The 22,524-nt window shown below is 42.3% G+C and overlaps 1 protein-coding gene across 1 annotated transcript in view; it reads right to left on the bottom strand.

Annotated features, from left to right (window-relative positions):
- Window positions 1–22,524, bottom strand: part of myot (myotilin) — a 68,730-nt gene that overhangs the window by 13,478 nt on the left and 32,728 nt on the right. Inside the window, exons 7-10 of the mRNA XM_080841023.1 lie at window positions 16,303–16,422; window positions 11,678–11,825; window positions 7,960–8,823; window positions 710–854 (exon numbers count right to left, since the gene is read on the bottom strand). Coding sequence (XP_080697149.1) covers window positions 710–854; window positions 7,960–8,823; window positions 11,678–11,825; window positions 16,303–16,422 — 1,277 coding nt within the window. The remainder of the gene's footprint in view (window positions 1–709; window positions 855–7,959; window positions 8,824–11,677; window positions 11,826–16,302; window positions 16,423–22,524) is intronic.

Raw genomic sequence — 22,524 nt, 5'->3', positions numbered from 1 at the left:
GAAAAATATAACCAGTGCTCACCAATTCAACAATCTAACCCGATAAATCTTTAAAATGTTTTATCTAAAATAAATACACATTTTTGGGGGATGTCATGTCCCATATACACTCCGATGAGTGAATAACAAATGTGGTGTTAGATGTAGATTTATCTCTCCTGTTTGTTCTCTGCTACTTGCCAAGTACTTCCATACTTCCAGTCCCATTATTAGCCCTGTTGTCCTCTCCTTTGCAGTCTACCTTTCTAATTGAAGGCTCAATCCTTTAAAAAGGCAATTCCTTGTCATGACAAAAACTATGCTACACTGATTACAGAGTGGTCAATATGGTGGACATGGAAAATTAAGTTTTTCAAAACTGACTGTCTAGTTAATCTGCAGCTGAGCAATTTGTTTTTGTTGTAAAAAAAATCCTCCAGATCAATAATAATGCAACTGAGATAGAACAGTGAAATGTAGTAAAACTAGTGCGCACTGTATTTATCTTGGTGTTTTGAATGCGTTTGTGGCATGCATTTAATGCAATTTTCATGTTGTAAAGAATTGCAATGAAACAACTAAATGAGTAACAAACAATGTTACATTAATGGTAAATGTCACTGTCAATGTTAAATCATGTTAAATTTCACTGTCAAAAGATCTTAATAGAAATGGATAATAGGTACAGAAAGATATTTTTATTTTGTTTTAGTAATATTTATACTAATACCTGGCTGCTTCTTCTGCGTGCTTCTTTGGAGCGCAGTTTTTTCTCCAGGTCCTGTATGAGCGCATCCTTGGACCCTTGTATCTCCTCATCGGTGGACTTGGCGACAGGTCGGGGCACGGTCTTCTTTAAGATTGGTTTTGGGAAGCTATGGTTTTAAGAAAAAAAGGTTAAGGGAGCCAGCAAATTAAAATAGCTGGATAACACACATAACTGGAATTCATCGTATTAGACATCCTATTGTTAGGAACATTTTTTGTAAATGTACGGATGACTCCAAGACTGCATATGCAACTGCTTCCATTACCATTTAATTCTTTTGAATGGTTAATTTGACCAGCAGTATACCAGCTTAGAATTAAAAAAAAATGCCTGCCACATATGCAGAACACCCCCCGACTGTGATAGTTAAAGATTCATTAACGTTTTTCGGCACTCCATAGCGCATCAAAAACGTGACATTCCTGCAAAGGTACTGCATGATGTGTGGACAATTCTTTCTGCACATTAGGAAGTATTTCCCCCCTTTGACGAAATAGAAGTTTTGCAAGCATTGCAAGTGGCCCTGTGGTAATCTATTCACGTGAAATATAACACTTTTGAACGCCTCTGCATAGATGCCATGTTAGCTGCGGTCTAACCAAAACAAAACCAAGCATGCCCAAACGTCACTGGAACCGATAGCGGAATCGCTAAGGAATTAAGCTAATGATTCCAAGGAATCGATTCACTGGGAACCGGTTCTCAACAAGTTCTTGATTCCCCTCCCTACACTCAAGTGGAAATACTTATTACAAGATATTTCATTTATGATGCCATCATCCGGCCATATCCCAGGTGAAGCCAGGAGAGTCCACTCATTAGTGAAAACACAAAACAGAATCTTGAAGGGCACTTGGAGAGCGCAGACCTCCACCGAGGCTAAATGCCATTTTTCGTTACATTAGCGAAAGTGAAACTTAATTTGTGGAGCCAGCCCGTGAGTCAGGTCCGCTCCAATATCTGATGGGTTATGACTCCAAGTTTCATAGACATCGAGCCATTCGTTTTTTTTTGCGTAATCCTGCTAATAGACAGACAAGCTAACAAACAATCTGCAATGAAAACACAATACCTCGACCACGGTACCAATGAAAGCATTTTTTTTTTTGTATTATTTGCTTTTAAAATACAGCCCCAAAAGGATGAAACTTCAAACATTGAAGGTGCACCACATCAACCATAGTACTTTAGGGTGTATACAGTGTTTCCAACACATCAACCATAGTACTTTTAAACACTTTATTTATTGTGATATTTTTTACCAATTTACAGACAATACATTTTAGAAGTAATATGATATAAAATTATGTTACAACAACAATTGTCATCTCACATGACAAATGACAGACAGACCTAATGGAACAAGAAAGAAAAAAAAATGACAAAAAGACAAAAAAACAAAACAGCATCCATATATTTCATATATTATTGTTATATATTATTGTTCATTATTATACGTATATATTATTTGTATTATCCATATACTGTTATTATTCATATATATATTTCATACACTATTCTTATATATTTATTAGGTTTCCTCCGGTAGGAGGTAACCTATTGTTATTGTAGGCTTTCCTATTATTATGTTAGTACCATGGGAGTCAATGGCAGCCCCTAGAACCATATGGTAACTTTTTGTGAAATTTGGCACACTCATTAAGGACAGTCCCTTCTTCATTCACGCCAAGTTTCATGGCTCTCATTACACCACTCTAGCGCCACCAACAGGTCAAAGTTGGACTTTTGTAACACACGCAACTTTTAAACCGTATGACCGATTTTCAAAAATGAGGTACCATTGGATTCCCTGGATCAAGACGAATTAAACCCACCCCATGGCGTCAATTTCCGGTTATATAGATTTTCCGCTATTTCCGGTTTGATCAAAAACCTTTGAAAGCATACTCCTCCTACCATTTTTGGCAAATCTTCTTCAAAATCACCAGAGATGATCTTCAGACCTAGCCTCACAAAAGTTACTATTTAGAATTTTGATCGTCACAACCGTTTGTCCGGTACAGCCACTCAAATTCAGCAGAAAAGCGGCCAAACAGGAAGTGAAGTCATATGTCAGCAAATATTTGAGTGAAATTTACGCCACAGTGTGTGTTTAATTCATATTGATCCAGGGAATCCAATGGTACCTTATTTTTGAAAATCGGTCATAAGTTGCGTGTGTTAACACAAGTCCAACTTTGACCCGTTGGTGGCGCTAGAGTGGTATAATGACAGACATGAAACTTTGTATGAATAAAGAAGGGACTGTCCTTAATGATTGTGCCAAATTTCACAAAAAGTTACCATATGGTTTGTCCGGTACAGCCACTCAAATTCAGCAGAAAAGCGGTCAAACAGGAAATGAAGTCATATCCCAGCTAATCTTTGAGATATCAACACCAAACTGGTATGTCACTTGGAAGACACTACAACATGTTCCCATGTGCAAAGGCAACTTCATATCTTGAAAAATGATTGATATAAAGCAAATTGGATACATTGTTAACGCTAAAATAATGCTTTACACATCTGCAGGTCAAAAAGTGAAACTCTGATTCAATCACAAGTTCATATGAAGACACTTGAGAGTGTTTAGCACACAAATCTGAAAAAAAGTTGACTGTAAGATGAAAAGTAGATTTTTGGTGAATATTTGAAACATGCATGCTTGACTACTTGCTAGCGTGGTTCTCTATAGAATGTCTCTCTGTCTCCTCATCCGCGCGTCTCCTAAATCTCACACACTCAGTCTCCCCTTAACACACGCGCAGGCTTTGTTTTACGCACACACATTCTCACAGACACACAGCTTGGTGTCACACACATACATTCTCACAGACACACAGGGTAAGCGCACACACACAACCTCCACTCAGTCTAAACTTCAGGGCAAAAGCATTGTAAATGTTGGATTTGAAATGTAATATCCCATTGGCAAGTCTGCAGCATGGATTTTTCTATGCAGTGACAAATTGTCACAAAATTACATTTATCCCTGGTTCGCAATGTTTGGAGGAGGAAACCGCCATCGCTGCTTGCAGCTATATTATTAATTATTATTATATATTATTGTTATTATTATTCATGTGTATTTCATATATATATATGGCGGTTTCCTCCTCCAAACATCATAAAATGATATCCCTATATTTCAGCATATGAGTAGGACAGATCGATAGTGACAAGATATACTACAGTGACAAGATATAATACAATATGTATTTACAGTTCTAGGCCAGGTAACATATTTACATGTTGTATAAAAGGATCCCATGTTTTATGAAATGTCTTTATTGAACCATTCAGTGTGCATCTTATTTTTTCTAGTTTTATGTTTTGCATCATGTCTCTTATCCACTGATTATGTGTTGGAGGCTTTGGATCTTTCCATTTAAAAAGAATGGCACGCTTAGCCAGTAATGAGGAGAAAGCAATATCCCGTTGTAGGTTTGCTGGTGGATTGGAGTCCTCTGAACATGGTGTGATACCAAAGATGGCAGTTGCAGAAGAAGGCTGAATACGGTAGTTATATATTTGGGAAATGGTTTTGAAATAGGAATCCCAGAACTCAGTGAGTTTTGAGCAAGACCATAACATATGGCCGTTGGTTGCAGGGGCCTGTTTGCATCTGTCACAGACAGGATTTAAATCTGGAAATATTCTTGCAAGTCAAACTTTTGAATAGTGTAGTCGGTGCAAGACTTTAAACTGTATTAAGGCATCTCTTCAGCAAATAGGCGAGGCATGTACCCTGAAAAGAGCCATCTCCCATTCTTCATCAGAAAGTGTTACCCCAATATCATTAACCCACTCCTCCCTTAAATGGGATACAGAGGGATTCAGTATGTTCATGATCTCTGCATAAACCATTGATACTCTACTAGAAGTGAGCATTTGTCAGTTCATATTTTGCGGACAACTGTTCAAAGCTGGCAAAAGTGTTTTCAAAATATAGGTCCCTTATGCTATGTATACCTTTATCACGCCAGATCTTGAAGCCATTGTTTAACAGAGAGGGCTGGAAAAGATGATTATTAGTTAAAGGAGAGTAGATAGAGATGTTTTGGATGCCTAAGCATTTTTTTTTTTATGTTTAAGGATGCGCAAAGACTGATTTACAATTACATTTCCATTCACATTATTCACTATTGTTGGTAAATATGCACAGAGTAAAGCAGGAAGTGAGTGTGGCCTACTTGTAGCAAGTTCAATGTAAAGCCCTGTAGGGGCTGTGCCATCCCAGTCCTTTAGCCATAGAGAGAAAGCATTTAAGTTAGCAGCCCAGTAATATGAACGGAGATTTGGCAGGGACAATCCACCACAGGCTTTAGGTCTCTGCATAAATTATTTTCTTATACGTGCATCTTTACTATTCCAAATAAAAGAAGATACTGACTGGCTGAAGGCTATGAAAAATGACATTGGTATGAATATAGCTTGGAATAAATACAGGTATTTGGGTACTACATTCATCTTTATAGAATGTACTCTCCCAATAATTGGAGAATGGACCACCACTGAATATCTTTTTTGGTCTGTTCCAGAAGAGAAGCAAAGTTGTTTTTAAATAAGTGATGATAGGACTTGGTAACCTTTACACCTAGGTATGTGAATGAGTAAGCTGAGAGTTTAAAGGGCAAGTTGGGATACATTTCAGCTGTTTTATTAATAGGAAAATATTCACTTTTGTTATAATTAAGCTTGTACCCTGATATTTTTCCAAAATGTTCAAGAACATCAAGGTACACTGGTAACTGGGTTAGTGACATATAACAATAAATCATCAGCATATAGTGAGACAGTATGTGTTAGGCCCCCACACACAATACCCTCTATTTTACCATTGTTTCTTAAAGCAATTGAAAGTGGCTCTATAGCTAGAACAAAAAGTAGTGGACTTAAAGGGTCACCTTGTTTAGTCCCTCTGTGTAGACCAAAGTAATCAGAGGAGATAGAATAGGTAAAAACTGAAGCAGTAGGGTCAGTGTATATTAATTTGATTAGCTTAATGAACTTTTGGCCAAACCCAAATCAATGTAGTGTATAAAAGAGATAGTCCCACTCTATCCTATCAAATGCCTTTTCGGCATCAAGAGATACGACTGCTTCAGGGACTATTTTATCAGATTTGGTATAAATTATGTTAAACAGGCGTCTCAAACCCAGTCTCTATGAATCCTAATATGATCCCCGTTGCGTAGGTGAGTTTCCTGTAGCATTGCTATGCCTACCTCAAGATGTTGCAAGTGTGAGAGAACCTTCTTCCTTTTAACATTGTGATTAAGACCCTTTACATTCCAACTTATAATGTTTACATCCCTGTTGCCTAGAATTGCATTAGAAGTATTATGTGTCATTGCAAGTAAACATATCAAATATACCTGTGTCTATCCTACTTGAACAGTATAAGATAATGGATGCACAAAAAACAATAAAAACATATATACACATACAATTACACTTAACATATAGTAAACAGAGACCTAATGTAATGCCTGGCAATGACAGTCCCCCTGAAACACTTTAACTTTTCTCAAACTCTCATTTGCAACTCTCCTGCAGTCTAAACTTTGTGAACCTCTATGTTTGTAAAAAAAACTGAACTTCATACGCTTCTTGTCGTGGATGAACTGCAGTGTGGCTGGATAGTACATACCAAATTTGATGTGTGCAGCATGGAGCATCTGCTTGCAATCGGAGAAGGCTGCGTGATGCTTGTTAATGTCGGGGCTGTATGTTTGGTCGGGGAAGTTCGGTCTGGCTCTGTGCCGTTGGGGAGAAAGTATCAGTTTTCAGCAAAACGATCTCACCAATTAAATTGTCAGGGTGGGATTTATACGATGATGGACAGATGACCAACCAACGCTTGATTTGAATTAACGATAGATGAGAAATCGTACCAAGATGGCGGACATATTTTATGTGATTTAAGCTATCTACATGACTTTTTTTATGTCTACATTGACTCGGTTAGTTGTGTATGTGCAACATGAATGTTGCCGAGGATTGTAGGTCTTAACTGAAGCGCTCTAAACCATTATTGATAGGTTATTGCTAACGTTCAGAACAAAAATCCATTGAAACACAGAGTAGCTAGCTAGCCTCGCTGCTAATAAGTGTAACGTGATCAGGCATATCTCACAGATATTGACAGCGCATTCATTTTGAAAGAGGAACAGAGAAAGGCATCAAGGCATTTGTCTATCGAAAATATGTTTTTGCCGTCCTTTCTACGGGATCCAGTAAAAGTTTTAATGTATCAGATGGTCATACTACGTTGCTCTGATTGGTTGAAGGTATCCGATTGAGCGAAGAAGCATTTTTTTTTCTGGTTCGTTGAAACACGCCCCATAATCACAGCCCAATGGGTCAGTATCAGACTCATATTCTGACTAGAATTATGAGTATGACATCGTCAGGCTAGCAGGATCCGCTCTTTGGTCCGGAAAAGATGTAGCGTTACGATGAACGGTCGCGGTTTGTCACCCTCTCGTGGCCACAAGTAGTTTAGCGATGAACTCCGTTGGCTTTGTTCCCTCTATCCCCATGATTCTTATGTTCTGCCGTCTTGCGTTGTGTGTAAAGATGAAATAGACGCCCGGTTTTCTTCTCGGAATGAGTCGATGGAAGCTTGAATACCACCAACGGCTTTTGCTAGTGCATCCATAGTTTTTGAAGCAGCAGTCTCCGAGTTCGTCGTGTTTCTCGAGGTTGACCGACTTTGTCTCGAGTAGTCTTGTGCGACATCATATAGATATTAAACGTTTGGTGAACGAAATATTAGAGTCTAAGTAGTTGAAAGGTTCACAAAATATGAATTACATTTAGGATTTTGCAGGAGCTGCAGTAGACACGTCTACTCTCTAGGGATGCTCAACAGCGCCCCCATCAACCATAGTACTTTACGGTGTATACAGTGTTTCCATCACATCAACCATAGTACTTTACGGTGTATACAGCGTTTCCAACACATTAACCATAGTACTTTACGGTGTACACAGTGTTTCCAACACAAACAACCATAGTACTTTACGTTGTATACAGTGTTACCAAGCCATGCCAACTAGTGTTAATTGTCTATCTGCCCTTTGTTCATTTGCAAAAAAATTATCAGCTGAGAGAATAAACAGCAGAGAGAATTTGCCCAGTCTTATTCCTATAACGAATCAAAATGTGGATGTTTAAGAGAAGAGAACAAGAAAAAAACTCACATATTAGGGGTCCCTTGGTTATATCCCACTGGTAGGGAAATGTATGATTTTTGCTGTGGTGGGCTCATGGTCCTAGGCAGGGTTGGAGAGATCCTTGAGGGTGCTGGAGATGAACACACTTGCAGAGTAGAGACTGGTGTGGTACATACTGCTTGACAACTTAGTGCTGTGGATTTGGGAGCATGGTCTGAAGAAACGGGAGAGCACCTTAGGGGTAATGAGTGATCCCTTGGTGTTGGAAAAATATTGATGGTCTGTGAGCTAGTCTGATAAGGTAGACCTGAGCAGGGATAGTCTTTTGGAGAAGGCTTGTCACCCAGCTGGGCACTGGAAACTCTGGAGAGGACTGTCTCACTGGAACACTTAGTGGATGATACAGTGTTGGAGGATGCTGTCATAAAGGAAGATGGGGCGGATTTTGAAGCTACCAGCCATGGCGAGGTGGAGGGAGCTGGGGATGCTTTAGTGTTGATGTTGGCCTGTACATTATCTGGCCATGGTGATGTGAAGGGGGCTGGAGATGCTTTAGTGTGGCTGTTGGCCTGTACATTATCTGGGGACTTCAAGTTCGACTTAGATTGAAGGAAGTGGCTTGGCCTGGCATAGTTGAAAGCACTGGGTGGATAGAGTGAGGGTAAGAAAGCAGGTAGATTGGCAACACTTCTGCTGCCACTGGATATATCCAGAGTATTTAGCTGGCAAGGAGGAGTGAACGGTTTGGGCAGACTGTTTTTTATTTCGACTGAGGGAGGGGCGCTGGGAGTGTGGGTAGCTTTGGATGACACTTGTCCCACAGAGCAGTTTGTTTGTTCTGCAGTAGCTCTGAAAGGCACGTCTGTACTCTCATCCTCTGGCTCTGAGGGCCTAGAGAAAAAAGACATTGGATTGAAACTCATTAATGAATTACTTGCAATTGACAGTAATCTACACAGTAATCTGAAACACTGAATTGAGGTTTACATTACATTTTACATTACATTACATTTATATAACATTACATTTAAAAAAATAACAAATAACAATAACAAATAATTCACATCGCACTCGTCATACATTTATTATTGTGTACCAACACAGACATGTGAGTAGTATTTACCTTGTATTTTCTGTCAAAAATGATTTATAACCCCTATAATTAAAAGATGATGGATGTATGAACCTAGGACCCTACCCTACACATCTCAGTCTGATGCTCTTCCAATTGAGATACTCAGGCTTTGACAGGACAGTTCCATACTACAAGAGGACACAAATAGGTCTATCACATCTATTCCCCGAATCTCACAAGAACCTTGCCACAGCTTTCTCCCAGCGTGTTCTATCTGTGTCTCCCCTCACTACACAGTGAAGCACACCTTATATAGGGCCGCCCATTGGGCTGAAATGGTCCAATCAATGTCACTGATGTGGGAGAAGCCGGACCCAACCATTGGGGTAGGGGAGTCCAAGATTCTCCCTTTAGGGCCATGGTGAGAAGGGAAATGTATTTCACCTTCTCAAACTTCCCTACCCTTCTGGAGTCTCGCCACAAGGGTGGCAGGACAAGTCGGTCACCCTGTTCGGGCTCGGGCTCGGGCTTGGGCTTGGGCTTGGGCTCCGCCTCCGGCTCCTGCTGAGCCGCCGGTAGGTAATCTCCTGCCAGAGCCAGTCGCTTTTATTATACCCCTGCAGTGGTTGAAATGAGTTTGGCTCCAAAAGAGAGCATTTAGAGAGAAAATGTTCTGAAGGATACTTAGTGCTCAAATGGCCATGTGTCCGTCAGATTTATGATGTGTGGAGAAAAAAAGATACAGTTTAACAGGTAGCCTAGGTATTTTGATGTTATTTATTGACCTCAAGCAGATGGGTCCCCCCTTATGTGCCATGGTTCTGCTAAAGGTTCCTTCCTGACTTACAGGGAGTTTTCCCTTGCCCCTGCTGCCATCAGAAGCATATTCCAAATAATTTTGACATGCACCTTCATGCAGACTGGAATCACTCCCCTTTTGTTCCCTTCCATTAGAAATTATGTGTATTTTAAACTGTAAACATATTAAAGTTTATCTGCAGTTGGCTGACCATTTGCCTCATGCATCAGCCCCTGACGTCTTGCAGAGATTGGTACCCTCGATGGTAAGCGTGGTGGTGGATCGTTTGAGTTGATGACATGATGGAGTAGGTGGCTGGCTCTGCATTGAGCTCTCTGTGCAAAGTTAACTCAGGCTGCTTCGCTGCTGATTGCTGGTGATGGGATTCCTCTGAGGATTGGTAGGTATCAGGTTGGTGTAGATCTTATACATCCTGAGACCATCTGCATGCTGTTGTTGAATGCTATGTCAAGCTTGGTGGTATGAGTGGATTTGCACTAAATAGGTGCACTCTGCTGTTGAGTACGAAGTACAGGAAAACTTTCTTCCCACAAGGTTCCACAGACACTGTGAAGGAGGCTGTTTCTTGCATCCACCTTGGCTATCACTTGTGAACATTTTTTGCATTACATTTTGTATGCTAGAATTACATTATCAATTAACATATGCAACCATGATGAATTTCAGTATAGAACTTTTGAAGCGTTTTTATTGCTGTGGTTATTGCAGGAGTTTAGGCCCTGATATACAGTACGTCCAAATTATTGACGACTTTACTAAAACTAGAATTCAAACTCCTCAGTATTAACTGTCTTTCCCGATGGTATTGAGACTTGCTTTTCCATGGGTCCCTAAAGTGTACAGAATGTTCAAAATGTTCAATAAAAATGGATTTCAATGTGGGCATCATCCAGGCCATCCAGTAGCTTCAACAATGCAATTACTAAATGAATCCATAGTAATGGACCCTTCCGCAAACTCCGCCCCCCTGAGCAACGGTTGCTATATCAGTCAAGCATATCCCAGGTTCTCAGCATTGGTATGAATGGCGTGGTAACATGTTTTCAACCGTGTCAATTTCAGCTCTACCCAAAGAAATCACAAGCATTTTTGGGAAAAACGGCAAGATCTCAGATCGAAGCAGGCAAAAGCGTCTGCAATATGCTTATATAGGCTACAACCACGACATTACATGCCGTGTTTGTAAACAGACAAATGCTAAGGCTAACAGGTTCATTCCAGCTATGTTTATGTGTTCTATTATCTACACAGTCGCCGCTACGCAAACATGTAAGGTGGTAAAACTGAATCGGATTTTAAGCAAGGGTTTTCTCACGTTTTCGATGCAGTGGGCAGATTTTAGCGACATAGCTTCTTGGAACAAACGTAGGTGCTTCTGTTTACGTTGCTGACATTCAGCTGATGGGGGGGTCGTCCACATTGTTTGATCCACAGCAGGCATTTCTCTCTCTGGGTCTTGGGTTTCGGGAATGGATAAAATGTTACCCCTCCCTCCAGCCTTTTTGGATATCGGCTGTCAGAATTACACACTCCATAAGCGCAACGTTTCATTTTCTCTTCTCGAGCAGACGTCTCTCTCATAGACTTCCATTCATCAAAATGGCTCGCTTGACTGAGGTCCCGAGCTTAGTAACCGTTGCTATGCTATGATTGATCAGTTACCGTTTTGGGGAGTGGTCGCGGAAGGGTCAATTGCGCTCTAGCTTACAAACGGAGGAAACTTTTTTTTTTCTGCTTTTGCCGGATATTTGACAGCATTATCATTTGATACTTGAAAACTTTACAGTTGACTCTTTGAAATGAAGGCATTTCAATATTACTGCTTATGAAAAAGAATGCCAGTAACTCACAGCATTGGGCTCATCTCATTTGGGCTCTCCTGCCATTTTGGTGGTGGAATTCCAGCTGGATCTTGTAGCATAAAGGGATAGTCATCAAGCTCTTCCTCAGCGGGCTCAGGAAAAACCTCCTCTTCATCTGCCAACACCTTCTCCATGTCTGAAGGCACAAGACACAGGAAAAAAGGAAAGGTTTCAGAGAACTTTGATTGACTTTGATCACAAAATACTTCCCATACACCATGCCGGCCGGGCAACCTCTCCTACCTCTTCTTCTCCATTTCTTTATCATACTGTGCATTGTTGTTGATATTGATGAAGTGACGGTATTACTTGTCGTTCTCTTTGACCAGGATTAGTATCCAAGTATCTGCCATTACCCTTATCTGCAAATGCTGATGGCTACGATAGCATTGTTCCTCACCACCATAACCTTTAACTAGACGTAACGCAAAGCGTTACAAAATATGACCGCCGAAATGTTCAGTATAGGTTTTGGCACAGAATAAGTCATGGTTGTCTGTGTGTTTGTGTGTTTTTATGTGTTTTGTGTGTCTAAATTGGTTTGTGTTTCATTTTTATGTAATTTTTAAGGAATTATTTGTGATAGATTTTGATGATTTGGTTATGTAATGTTATGTGTAGTTCTTTTTTTGTGGATTGTTTTGGTATATTTTTATTTTGCAATGTAGTTTGTTAAAACAGGTCACATAAAGAGGTGTGGAAACAAAGTGAAGTTTCCAACCACCAACAGGTGGCGCTATAGGTGATATCAGTCAGGCATGCCGCATATGTATGCGTTTGAGCCGGATCCAGCGTCCACCCTAAGACATTTTCTCTGGATCAAACAATGTACGCAAGAGTTATAAGAGACTTTGTGTTTTGTGGCAAGCACTGGCAAGTTGGCAAACGCATCTTCCACTCAAAATGGCCGACTTCCTGTGGACCTGCCACCATGGCGTCAAGAGACTTTTTAGTGCGTCCAAGCATGATGAAGACGTGTACCGAATTCCGTCAAGCTACGCCAAAATAACCCCAATGCGCAGGTTTTTTTGCAATGTTCTGGGGGGCGCTACAGAGCCATTTTGCTCCATCCATGGACAAAAACTCTACCGAAGATGGACTGTTACAGGCTTGATGTCCCTGGCAAATTTTATAATTTTTCGAGCACTTTGACATACATGTGATTGAGTTATAAGACACTTTGTGTTTTGTGGCAAGCACTAACAAGTTGGCAAAGTTTGAGGGTCTGCCACACCCACACCTTCTGTCTAATGAGAAAATCCAATATAACTTTTAGTCGCCCATGGCTGAGAGTAACCTGACGACATTTCAAGGCGTTACCATTAAATCTGTCGGAGGAGTTCGATCAGATGCGGGGTGTGCAAACGCCGTCAAAACGCATCTTCCACTCAAAATGGCCGACTTCCTGTGGACCTGCCACCATGGCACAAGAGACTTTTTGGTGCGTCCATGCATGATGAAGACGTGTACCGAATTCCGTCAAGCTACGCCAAAATAACCCCAATGCGCAGGGGTTTTTGCAATGTTCTAGGGGCGCTACAGAGCCATTTTTCTCCATCCATGGACAAAAACTCTACTGAAGATGGACGGTTACAGGCTTGATGTCCCTGGCAAATTTGGTAATTTTTCGAGCACTTTGACATATATTCGATTAAAACACCTCATTTTTGCTTTTTAATTTTTAACTAGGTGGCGCTATACATTTAATGACTGGTTATGGTATGGGTTGACATGGCCCCTTAACACAAACATACAAGAACAATTTGGCCCTCCAAGGCCCTACGGTTCTCGGGATATTCGAAGAAAACTGTGTCGCGCCACCTATAGGCCAGTTGGTGTATAATCATATAAATCAATTTATTGCATGCCCCCCCCCCCCCCCCCCCCCCCGTGAACGGAATTCCATGAAACTTAACGTGCAGTCAGAAGGTGTCATAATGATCCCATACCTCCGATTTCGTGCAGTTCTGACCTTGTCAACTTACAATTAAAATGTTTAACAACACTCCATTTTTGCTTTTTCATTTGTAACTAGGTGGCGCTATACATGTGTAGCCTGTGCCCCAGATTAAGACTAGGTTCCCTTAGGTTCTCTCTCTCTCTCTCTCTCTCTCTCTCTCCCTTCTGTGCGGTCTCTTCCTCGTGCAAGCCCGTCACTAATTGGGGTGTGGAGTGGGCATCTAGTTGGCCACCTACATGACTGAGGTAGGCGTATATATACTTAGATAAAGGCTAGATAAGTTGCCCGCGTTGCTGGCTGACGGAGTCAAAGTCCGCACAATTCGGCCATTTTGAGACGGAATAGCTCACTCCCCCTTAACATTGTGTTGGTAGTGGTACTTTTTAAATAACCAGAACTTGCTCAATTTTCAACCGATTTTCAAACTGGTTGGTTTGTTATAAACGTTTCTTATGGCACACATAGCCTACTTATGAAGAATTATAAACATGGGTTTTCATATGAAAATAACATTGACAGGTCTCTGACAGGTCTCGTTTCAAGGGAGCATTCAAAAGAGCAGGCTGCACAAAATTATGGCATCTTCATTGGCAATAAAGTCAGCAATTTCCTGTCGAAATCATAATGTAAGATGTTTAACAAACCAACCCGATTGTAAATCAAGTCATTTGTAAATCCGTCAACATTTCCGCGAGATAAGAGTGTAAACGATTGTGAAGATCACTGACGTTACCTAACCTACCACTGATCCCATCCCGCATTCCGTCCTTAAAATGGCCTCCTTTGCGGACGTTCAAGAGACCGCCGTTGCACCCCCTTGTATATATATGTATATACCTGGGGTCCTTACACCGGTATGTTGTTACTCTGTTGCTGGCACTGGTGTGAGGAAGCCAGGACGTGGGTGCTTCCTTGAATTGCGGAGTGTGTGTGTGGGTGGGGAAGCAGATGCTGACTGAACCATGCCGTACCTGGGTTTGTGTGATCGGTTACGTTTTAAAGGTACGATAATGTCACAGCAAACGTAACTGTTGTTGTACACTGTTTTTAACTAAAGTATGGTAAACATGTATATTTATTCTCCACCAGCACCCACTGGGTATTGTGGCTTGTGTGGTGTATCCGCTACCAGCATAGCGTACTTGCAACAGGAGCGGCAGGTATGTCTTTGAGCTCTATTTCTCTTTGACGGCTTGACGAACGTGCAATACGGGCGCATTGGTGCTATTTCCCCGGTAGCCTGATGGCGGTTTATTGACATAATGTGTATTTACTCTGTAATGTGTTGTGAGTGAATCATATGGACAATGGAATGTGACTACCTGTTTTAATTGTCTGTTATTGTTATATTGTGTATTTACCCTGTAATGTGTGGTGAGGGAATCATATGGACAATGGAATGTGACTACCTGTTTTAATTGTCTGTTTATGTTTTCAGACATTGATCAACCGCAACCAGCGTTGCTAGGGTTGCTGTTCTCTACACGTGTATGATTGTTGTGTGCTTTATAGTCTTTGTTATATTTTTCCTCTAGCCTGTTGATTGTAGGTAGTATTGTAGTGAGAGTGCATTAATTGTACATCACATAATTTCACAAGGTGAGCAGAATCTAAAGAGTGGCTTTGTCAGTGATCTAGGTGCTCCTAGACAGTTTATCTGATTCTTTTCAGATTTAATGTACATAAACTCACAGGTGTCCTAATTTTACATTGGTAATGTATTTTCAATATGTGGAACAGTGTAGCCATGGCGAAATGATGAATGTTGGTATCAACGAACAGATGTTTAGGCTCCTTCCCCAGTCTGGTGAGCGACAGAGAATTTTGGCAAGTTTTACTTGGGCGCTACCCACATATTAAGCTGTGCTGCTCATCCCACAAATGTATGATCATTGTGTATGTACTGTCTATGAACAACTCTGTACACAAGTGTGAGAAGGTGAAATCACCCCTTCTCACTGCTTTGCACTCCCGCCAAAATGGACTCTCACTTGCGTTGCCCCACAAGAGCAGGAGACAGACTTTGACTCATGCACACACACATGTTCATACGTTGTTATTCATAGTAGATACATGAAGTATTTCTAACATTTCAGCAACTTATTAGTTTATAAAGACTCTATATGTGAGGATCCATGAACATACCCACATATTCTTAGAATAATTGAACTGCTCAATCTGAACTTCTCACTCAACTGATGATACACTAATATTCCACGTCTATACAAATATTCAACAAATGATTAGTAAACAATTTTACTTATCTTGGCTGAACATTCTAATGCTCAACTAATGTTCAACATCATATTTACAGTTTCAATACATAGACAAACGTTCAGTGAATGTTTTACCATGTATAAATGTTATTTCTGTTTCATTTTTGAACATGTCTTCAACTTCTCACTGCACTGTTTGTTGTGATCATATTTACATGAAAGAAAGAATACGTTTAGTGTACCAGTGTTGGAACATGTAATTGAAAGAAATAATGTGAAACATTTGTCTATGTATTGCTTAACATATTATATATAAGATGTACAAAGGAATACTCTGTCTGCTAGGAATACTTAGTCTGCGTTAGTGATACTTAACGTTTGTGTTCACCAATTAGACAAAATGTCACACTCTTAAAACTTGTGATGTTCAGTCTTACCTGTATAAACCTCCAGATAGCAGCTGCAGGAGATTGTCCCAAATTGATTTCCAGCAATACATTTGAATATTCCAGAATCTTCGGGTAAGGCTTCAGTGATGACCAAGGTACACAATTCTTCTACAGGAAAGCAAGCAGAGGTCATGGCCATCAAAAGTAAGTAAAAGACTTGTGTACACTGTGGCAAACATCAAATAGCAGGGGGTCCTTCAATATGCATTCTCCCTGTACACCAGATGGCCTAGTAATGTATTTGTAATGGATCAAGTTTTTTAATAATAACATTAAGTGTGTTTGCCTCAATACCCAAGTTTTTTTTTATTTATTTTTTTACAAAGTACTCAATTCACCACCAACAATGTGTAATATCTATCTGAAGGATGCCTGGGTGGCCATATTTTGCTGGTATGATCGCCACAGAAAGGTTAGCAAATGAACCAATTTGATGTACTAATTGGTGACTTGGCTGAAGAATCTAAGATGGTCGTGGGTCCTCCATCCATATGCTGCCTAGGCATACATTCTTACCTTCTTAGATTCGATTCAATACAATGTTAGTTGTTAGAGGGTTTGGTATGGATTTGGAGTCCTTCTTGGTAAAAATGCCCAAAACAGACATTTTTTGTAGTTGTTTTTATTGTTGTGGTCTGTAAAAGGTCGGGATAGCCTCGAGGTTAGAGCTACGGTGTTATGCTCATAGGAGGACTCAGGAGGGAGAAGATGGTTATAAAGATGGGTTTTTATTTCACCCAAATAAGGCCCATAAGGCAGTAAGAACAATGACAATAATAAAACAATATAAATTAAACCTTCCAAAAGACATACAAATAGGCATCAGAGCCTCAATACAAATAAGCTCAATAAATAGTCGACTATATGAATAAAAAAAACACATTAGCTGGTCTGATGGAAGAGCCCGTAAGGCTTACGCCTTATTAATACGACTACTCTTAAACAAAAACATCGGTAAAAGGACTAAGGCAACTAGTCCAGTGAGAGCACCTAAGACTAACGTCTTATTAAACAGACAACTCTCTCGAACAAAAGAAAAGGGAGTTTAAGTAGCCTAGACACCACCTCCAATTGGCTCATGCCAATTATTAATAGCAGGTGTGTCATCGGCCCAGTCACCAACACCTGTGGCTCACAGCAGCCATACTTAAATAAACAAAGTCCCACGTAGCTGGGAAAAAACACTACACCATGGTAGCAAACCAGGGACGTGCGGTCATAGTAGGCAGGGGAGGCCGAGTTTAATTTCTGCATGATTCCGATCATTTCGAGCATTTTTATTATCAAAATAGCTGAATTTGCGCATTTCCGCTTCCTGAAAACAGGGACGTGCCGTGGACTGAGGCAGATGCATTGGTGTCTATGGGCAGCTGAGCCAGTGCCTCAGTAAGGATTGCGCAATCACTACAAACTGGGTTTTACGCATGCGTGCGCAACCCTAGAACCTTTAAGTTGAGCTCAAAGCGGATTGAAAAATATTGTTACTGAGGCAGGCAGTACCACTGCCTCTGGAAGGGAGGCGAGCGAGAGCGCAATTGTCGGGTATATGTTGTTTTTAAAGTTGGCCTCTTCTAGGCTTCTACTTGACGGCGAAAATGGAAGGTTGTATTGCTAAGCTGAAGCAGTTCTCAAAATTGGACTTGCAGTCCAAACGTGAAATGATTAATAATGGGAGACCAATGGCGGAGCTAAAATGTTTGCTTCAAACGACGGGACCAAAGGTGTTGACATTTGCATTGGAGTGTTTCACGTTTCCCAACGGGACATATTCATGCGCAACACAAACTGACTAGCCTGCTAGCGTGGTTTGATAGCCTACTAGCTTGCTTTGCTAGCCTACTAGCAGGGTTTACTAGCCTGCTAGCTTGGTTTGCTAACCTCTGGTTGACTGTGATAGTGATCTCTTTTAATCTTTCTTGTGTTTCAGATATGTCGCACCAAGCATACCCTGAAGGTGGTCATGCTCGAGAGAAGGGCGGCCGCTGCTGGAGGCAGCTTGAGCGGTGACGCCCCCGTGTGACATTTCTGTGGCTATAGCCAGGGCCCAGAGGCGTCTCGGGTTATGAGAACGCACCGACGTGGGAGGGGGCGAGTCAAGCGCCGACCGGGGAGCGTTCCCCGTTAGGGCTGGGCGTCCCTCCGGCCCCAGGCAGTTCAGTGTCCGGTAGCCACCCTGTGGTGACAGCCGGTCACGACTGCCCTCTTGGTCGCCCCAGACCCTGAGATAGTGGTGCAACCCTCAGGTTTTTCCCGATCTCTCCGGAGCACATAAAGATTGGGACTTAAGTCGGAGAGTATGCTCGACTTCTCTGACGAACATGCCACAGGAGAGGAGGAGGAGGCGAGTATGGAGCTGGATCGGTGCCGCGGGCTTCCCTGGTTACATCCACCATGCTCGCCACCTCGGTCTCCCTCTCCCTGCCACACGGGTGGTCAGGCATAGGCTGGCTCTGGTGGATGTTCTACGAGCACGGCTGCGCTGCTACAGCGCTGGCAGGCGAAGCTCCTGACAGAGCTGGCAGCATCGCTAGGTAGCAGTCAGGAGATCCGTCCCGCAACGCGTCTCTCACTGCGTCTCACACGCTGAAACTCCCAGACTCTGGGGAGAGTCATAGGAGCGAGTGTGGCAAGCCAAATTGAGGAGCAGAAAAAGAACGAGGAGGCATTGCAGGTTTGGATGCCTCACTCAAGCAGCTCCGAGCCCCCGCAGTCATCGGGACAGCAAACCCCGAGTGCAGGGCATGAGAGAAGTGAGTTCCGCTCACCCACACCTCGGCAAAGGTGCCGGCGGGAATCTAAACAAGTTCTGGCCCGCTACGCAGCCACAAGCGCAGCAGCCAGCTCGCCCCACGCAGGGCGCTACCCACATGGGTCAGCAGCGCACTGCTGGTCGTGGCAAGGGCCACAACAAACACCCCGCCAACTGAGATTCGGTCGTTGACCACGAAGGGGGGAGGTGGATCCATGGCCACCAAGGAAAACTACATGTTGCTTGAAGGCAGAGCCCATGTCAAGCACAGTAAAAGTGTGTCATAACCACTGCCCCTTTGGGCCAGACATAAGGCATGCTTGTGTAACTTCCCCCACGGCGTTCGTACACCCAATTGTATTCGTACACTATGTGGGGAACCCGATTTCGTCTATTGAATAATGAGCGGGCCAGGTCCCGACCAAATTCTACTTGAAGCCCGGCTTGGCAAGCTGCGCGGACAGTTGGCGCACATTCACAGCGTCACTGTTGGTGTTGAATACAATAACAGTGGGTTACGCACAGCAGTTCACCCGCCCCCTCCGAGGTTCGGCGGTTTGACCCGGTCAGTTCAGAGTTTTGCATATGCGCCACTCAGTCAGCGGTGGTGCAAGCCTGCCATCTAGTGGTAGCACACTGACATCCACCCGGCCTGTTACAGTTTTTATCGATTGCTTTGGGCAATTTCACGAAACCGAAATTACATTCTCAAAGCTCTTAGTGCATTTGGCAAAATAGCCTATATGGTTCAGCACAACTACATAGATCACCATCAAAAGGTCATATCTCACCCAAAACAGTTAAGTCAAGCTTCAAAACCAAATCATTTTCTCATAAAAAAGTCAGTGCCCCCAAAATGAAAAGTTCCTTCCCGAAAAGAAAAGGACATTCTCCAAGCTTTAAATATAGTTGCAAAAATAACCTAGATGGTTTATCAAAACACTATGGCACACCTGCAAAAGGTAATATCTCTCCCAAAACAGACAACTCATCAATTAAAACTAATTCCTTTTCTCATACCTATAGTCAGTGCCCCCAAAATGAAAAGTCCCTTTGGCATTGTTTAAGCACTGCAGGTCAAAACGTTTAGATGTTTTGTCAGTATGTCAGTGGACCATAGAAATATCCCTCATGTGCACATTTCAATTTTGGCTTAGTCCTTTGACACTGAATGGTTACTGTAGTAGATGTTTTCTTTCCAGAATACTATGTGTATCAAACAGAAACAAATTCAAGAGGAGCCAACAAGGTGAAAGTGAAAAGTGAAAGTCCTCTCTATGGCAGAGGTGGTGTAGACACACACACTCTGAAATTAACCTCTGCATTTAACCCATCCAGGGAAGTGACACACACACACACACAGTGAAGTGAAGTAACACTAACCCGGAGCAGTGGGCTGCCATTGGTGGCGCCCGGGGAGCAGTGATCGGGGTTAGGTGCCTTGCTCAAGGGCACTTCAGCCGTGGATGTGGGCATGGGAGAGCAGTAGTCTACCACTCCCCCCGCCCACATTTTTCCTACTGGTCGGGGATCGAACCGGCCACCCTACGGTTTCCGGCCTGAAACCCTAACCAGTAGGCCACGGCTGCCCCAAGGTTTCACATGGCGAACTGTATTGGACTCATGCGATGGAAATTGTTGCAGTATGTAATTGCAAAACAGAAACAGAAAATGTGTACAGCAAAAAACACTGTCAAACAAAAAGAGCATCAAAACTAAAATTAAGTATAGCCTACACTACTGTAAAAAAAACATACAGAAGGAAAGGAAGTCTTCAGTCTTCGTCCTCTCTCTCCTGCTCAGCCTCACGCTCACGTCTGTCTGGCCACAGATTCTCATCTACATCGCATCTTATGTTCTCCCTTGCAATGCAACGTGGGAAGAATCGGAGTGCATGCCGCAACCATCCCCTGCAATGATCAGCCGTTACATCGTCACAAGCAGCATCCATTGCTTAGAGGAGGGACCTCTGATTTAGAGCCCGATGCTCGTAGACCCTCCACCTCCAAGCTGAAAAAAACTCCTCAATAGGATTTAGAAATGGGGAGTAAGGGGCTAGGAGCACCATCACCATCCTTTGATGGGCAGCGAGCCACAGCCTGATGAGCGGGCCACGGTGAAAGTTGACATTGTCCCACACAATCACATATGTCGGCAAGTGAGGCCCTACCAAACCCCCCTCATGTAGAGGGATAAGATCAACATAAAGGCGGTCTAAGAACACCAGGAGCTTCAAGGTGTTGTATGGGCCGATACTTGGAATGTGGGTGACTACCCCGTTTTCGGATATCACAGCACACATTGTGAGGCAGTTGCCCTTGCTCGTTTGGTGCTTCCATGTTCATACTTCTCAACTGTAATGAACTTTGTCAAGCCCTTGATGGAAGCATTTATACTCCTGGATAGCACCTGTCAGCTAACTAAAATTACTGAGTGATTGGTGATTGGATGTGAGAAACTCCCCCTAGATTAGTAAAGTTCTAGTTGCACCTGAAAAAATTAAGCCGATGATCCAAGAGATCCATATTACAGTATATACCACGATGTTTTTCATGGTATTATGTGCCTGAACGATTGTGACAGTGGAGTGAACTATTCTGCAGGTGATGATGTACAGAAGGAAATTATGCCAACATGTTTTGCAGCAAACAACCACTTGACTGAGAAGCAACAGTCAGTTTAGACCAGCAAGATGTATTCAATTGGTAATTGGGCTAACTGAAGGCAATTGTACCTAACCATTTGCACAGATGTGCTAAATCATTTGAAATGTGTGCAAACTGTAGGCAATTGTACTTGTCATTTGCAAGGAGTTTCTAAAACAATTGCAATTTGATTAAAGGAATGAGAAATGCCAATCGGTTTTGAACAAGGGCCCAGTAGTTTGGAAATTTGCACGTGTTGTTTTGAGAATGTAATTTCTGTTTCGTGAAATTGCCCAAAGCAATGGATAAAAACTGTAATAGACAGAGGCAAGGGTGCTGTGTACCTCCCGAGGAGGCGAGGTCTGAGCTATACACGAACACTTCATCATCCCCAAGGCGGATGGAAGTTGTCGTCCAATACTACATCTACGTACAATGAACAGAGCACTTCATAAATTGAAGTTCAGGATACTGACCCCACGCACGCTCGTTCAGTTCATACAACCAAACGATTGGTTTGTGTCGTTAAGATCTAAAGAATGCATATTTTCATATACCGACTCGCCACAGACATCAGAGATTCTGAGGGTTGCATTCAGAGGAACTGCATGCCAATTTCGTGTTCCCACGTTCGGCCTGTCTTGGCTTCGAGGCTACGTTGAGAGAGGGAGGAATATGCATTCTCACTTGTCTCTATGGCTGGTTAATTCGTGCCCACTCAAAGTCAGCGGTGGTGCAAGACTGCCATCTAGTGGTAGCACACTTGCATCGACTCGGGGTGAGAGCGCTCCGTACCTCGACAGTGCGCTCCATTCC

Source organism: Sprattus sprattus (genome assembly GCF_963457725.1).
Source record: "Sprattus sprattus genome assembly, chromosome: 6".
Classification (NCBI taxonomy): Eukaryota; Metazoa; Chordata; class Actinopteri; order Clupeiformes; family Clupeidae; genus Sprattus; species Sprattus sprattus.
This window is presented reverse-complemented; position numbering and strand designations above follow the sequence as displayed.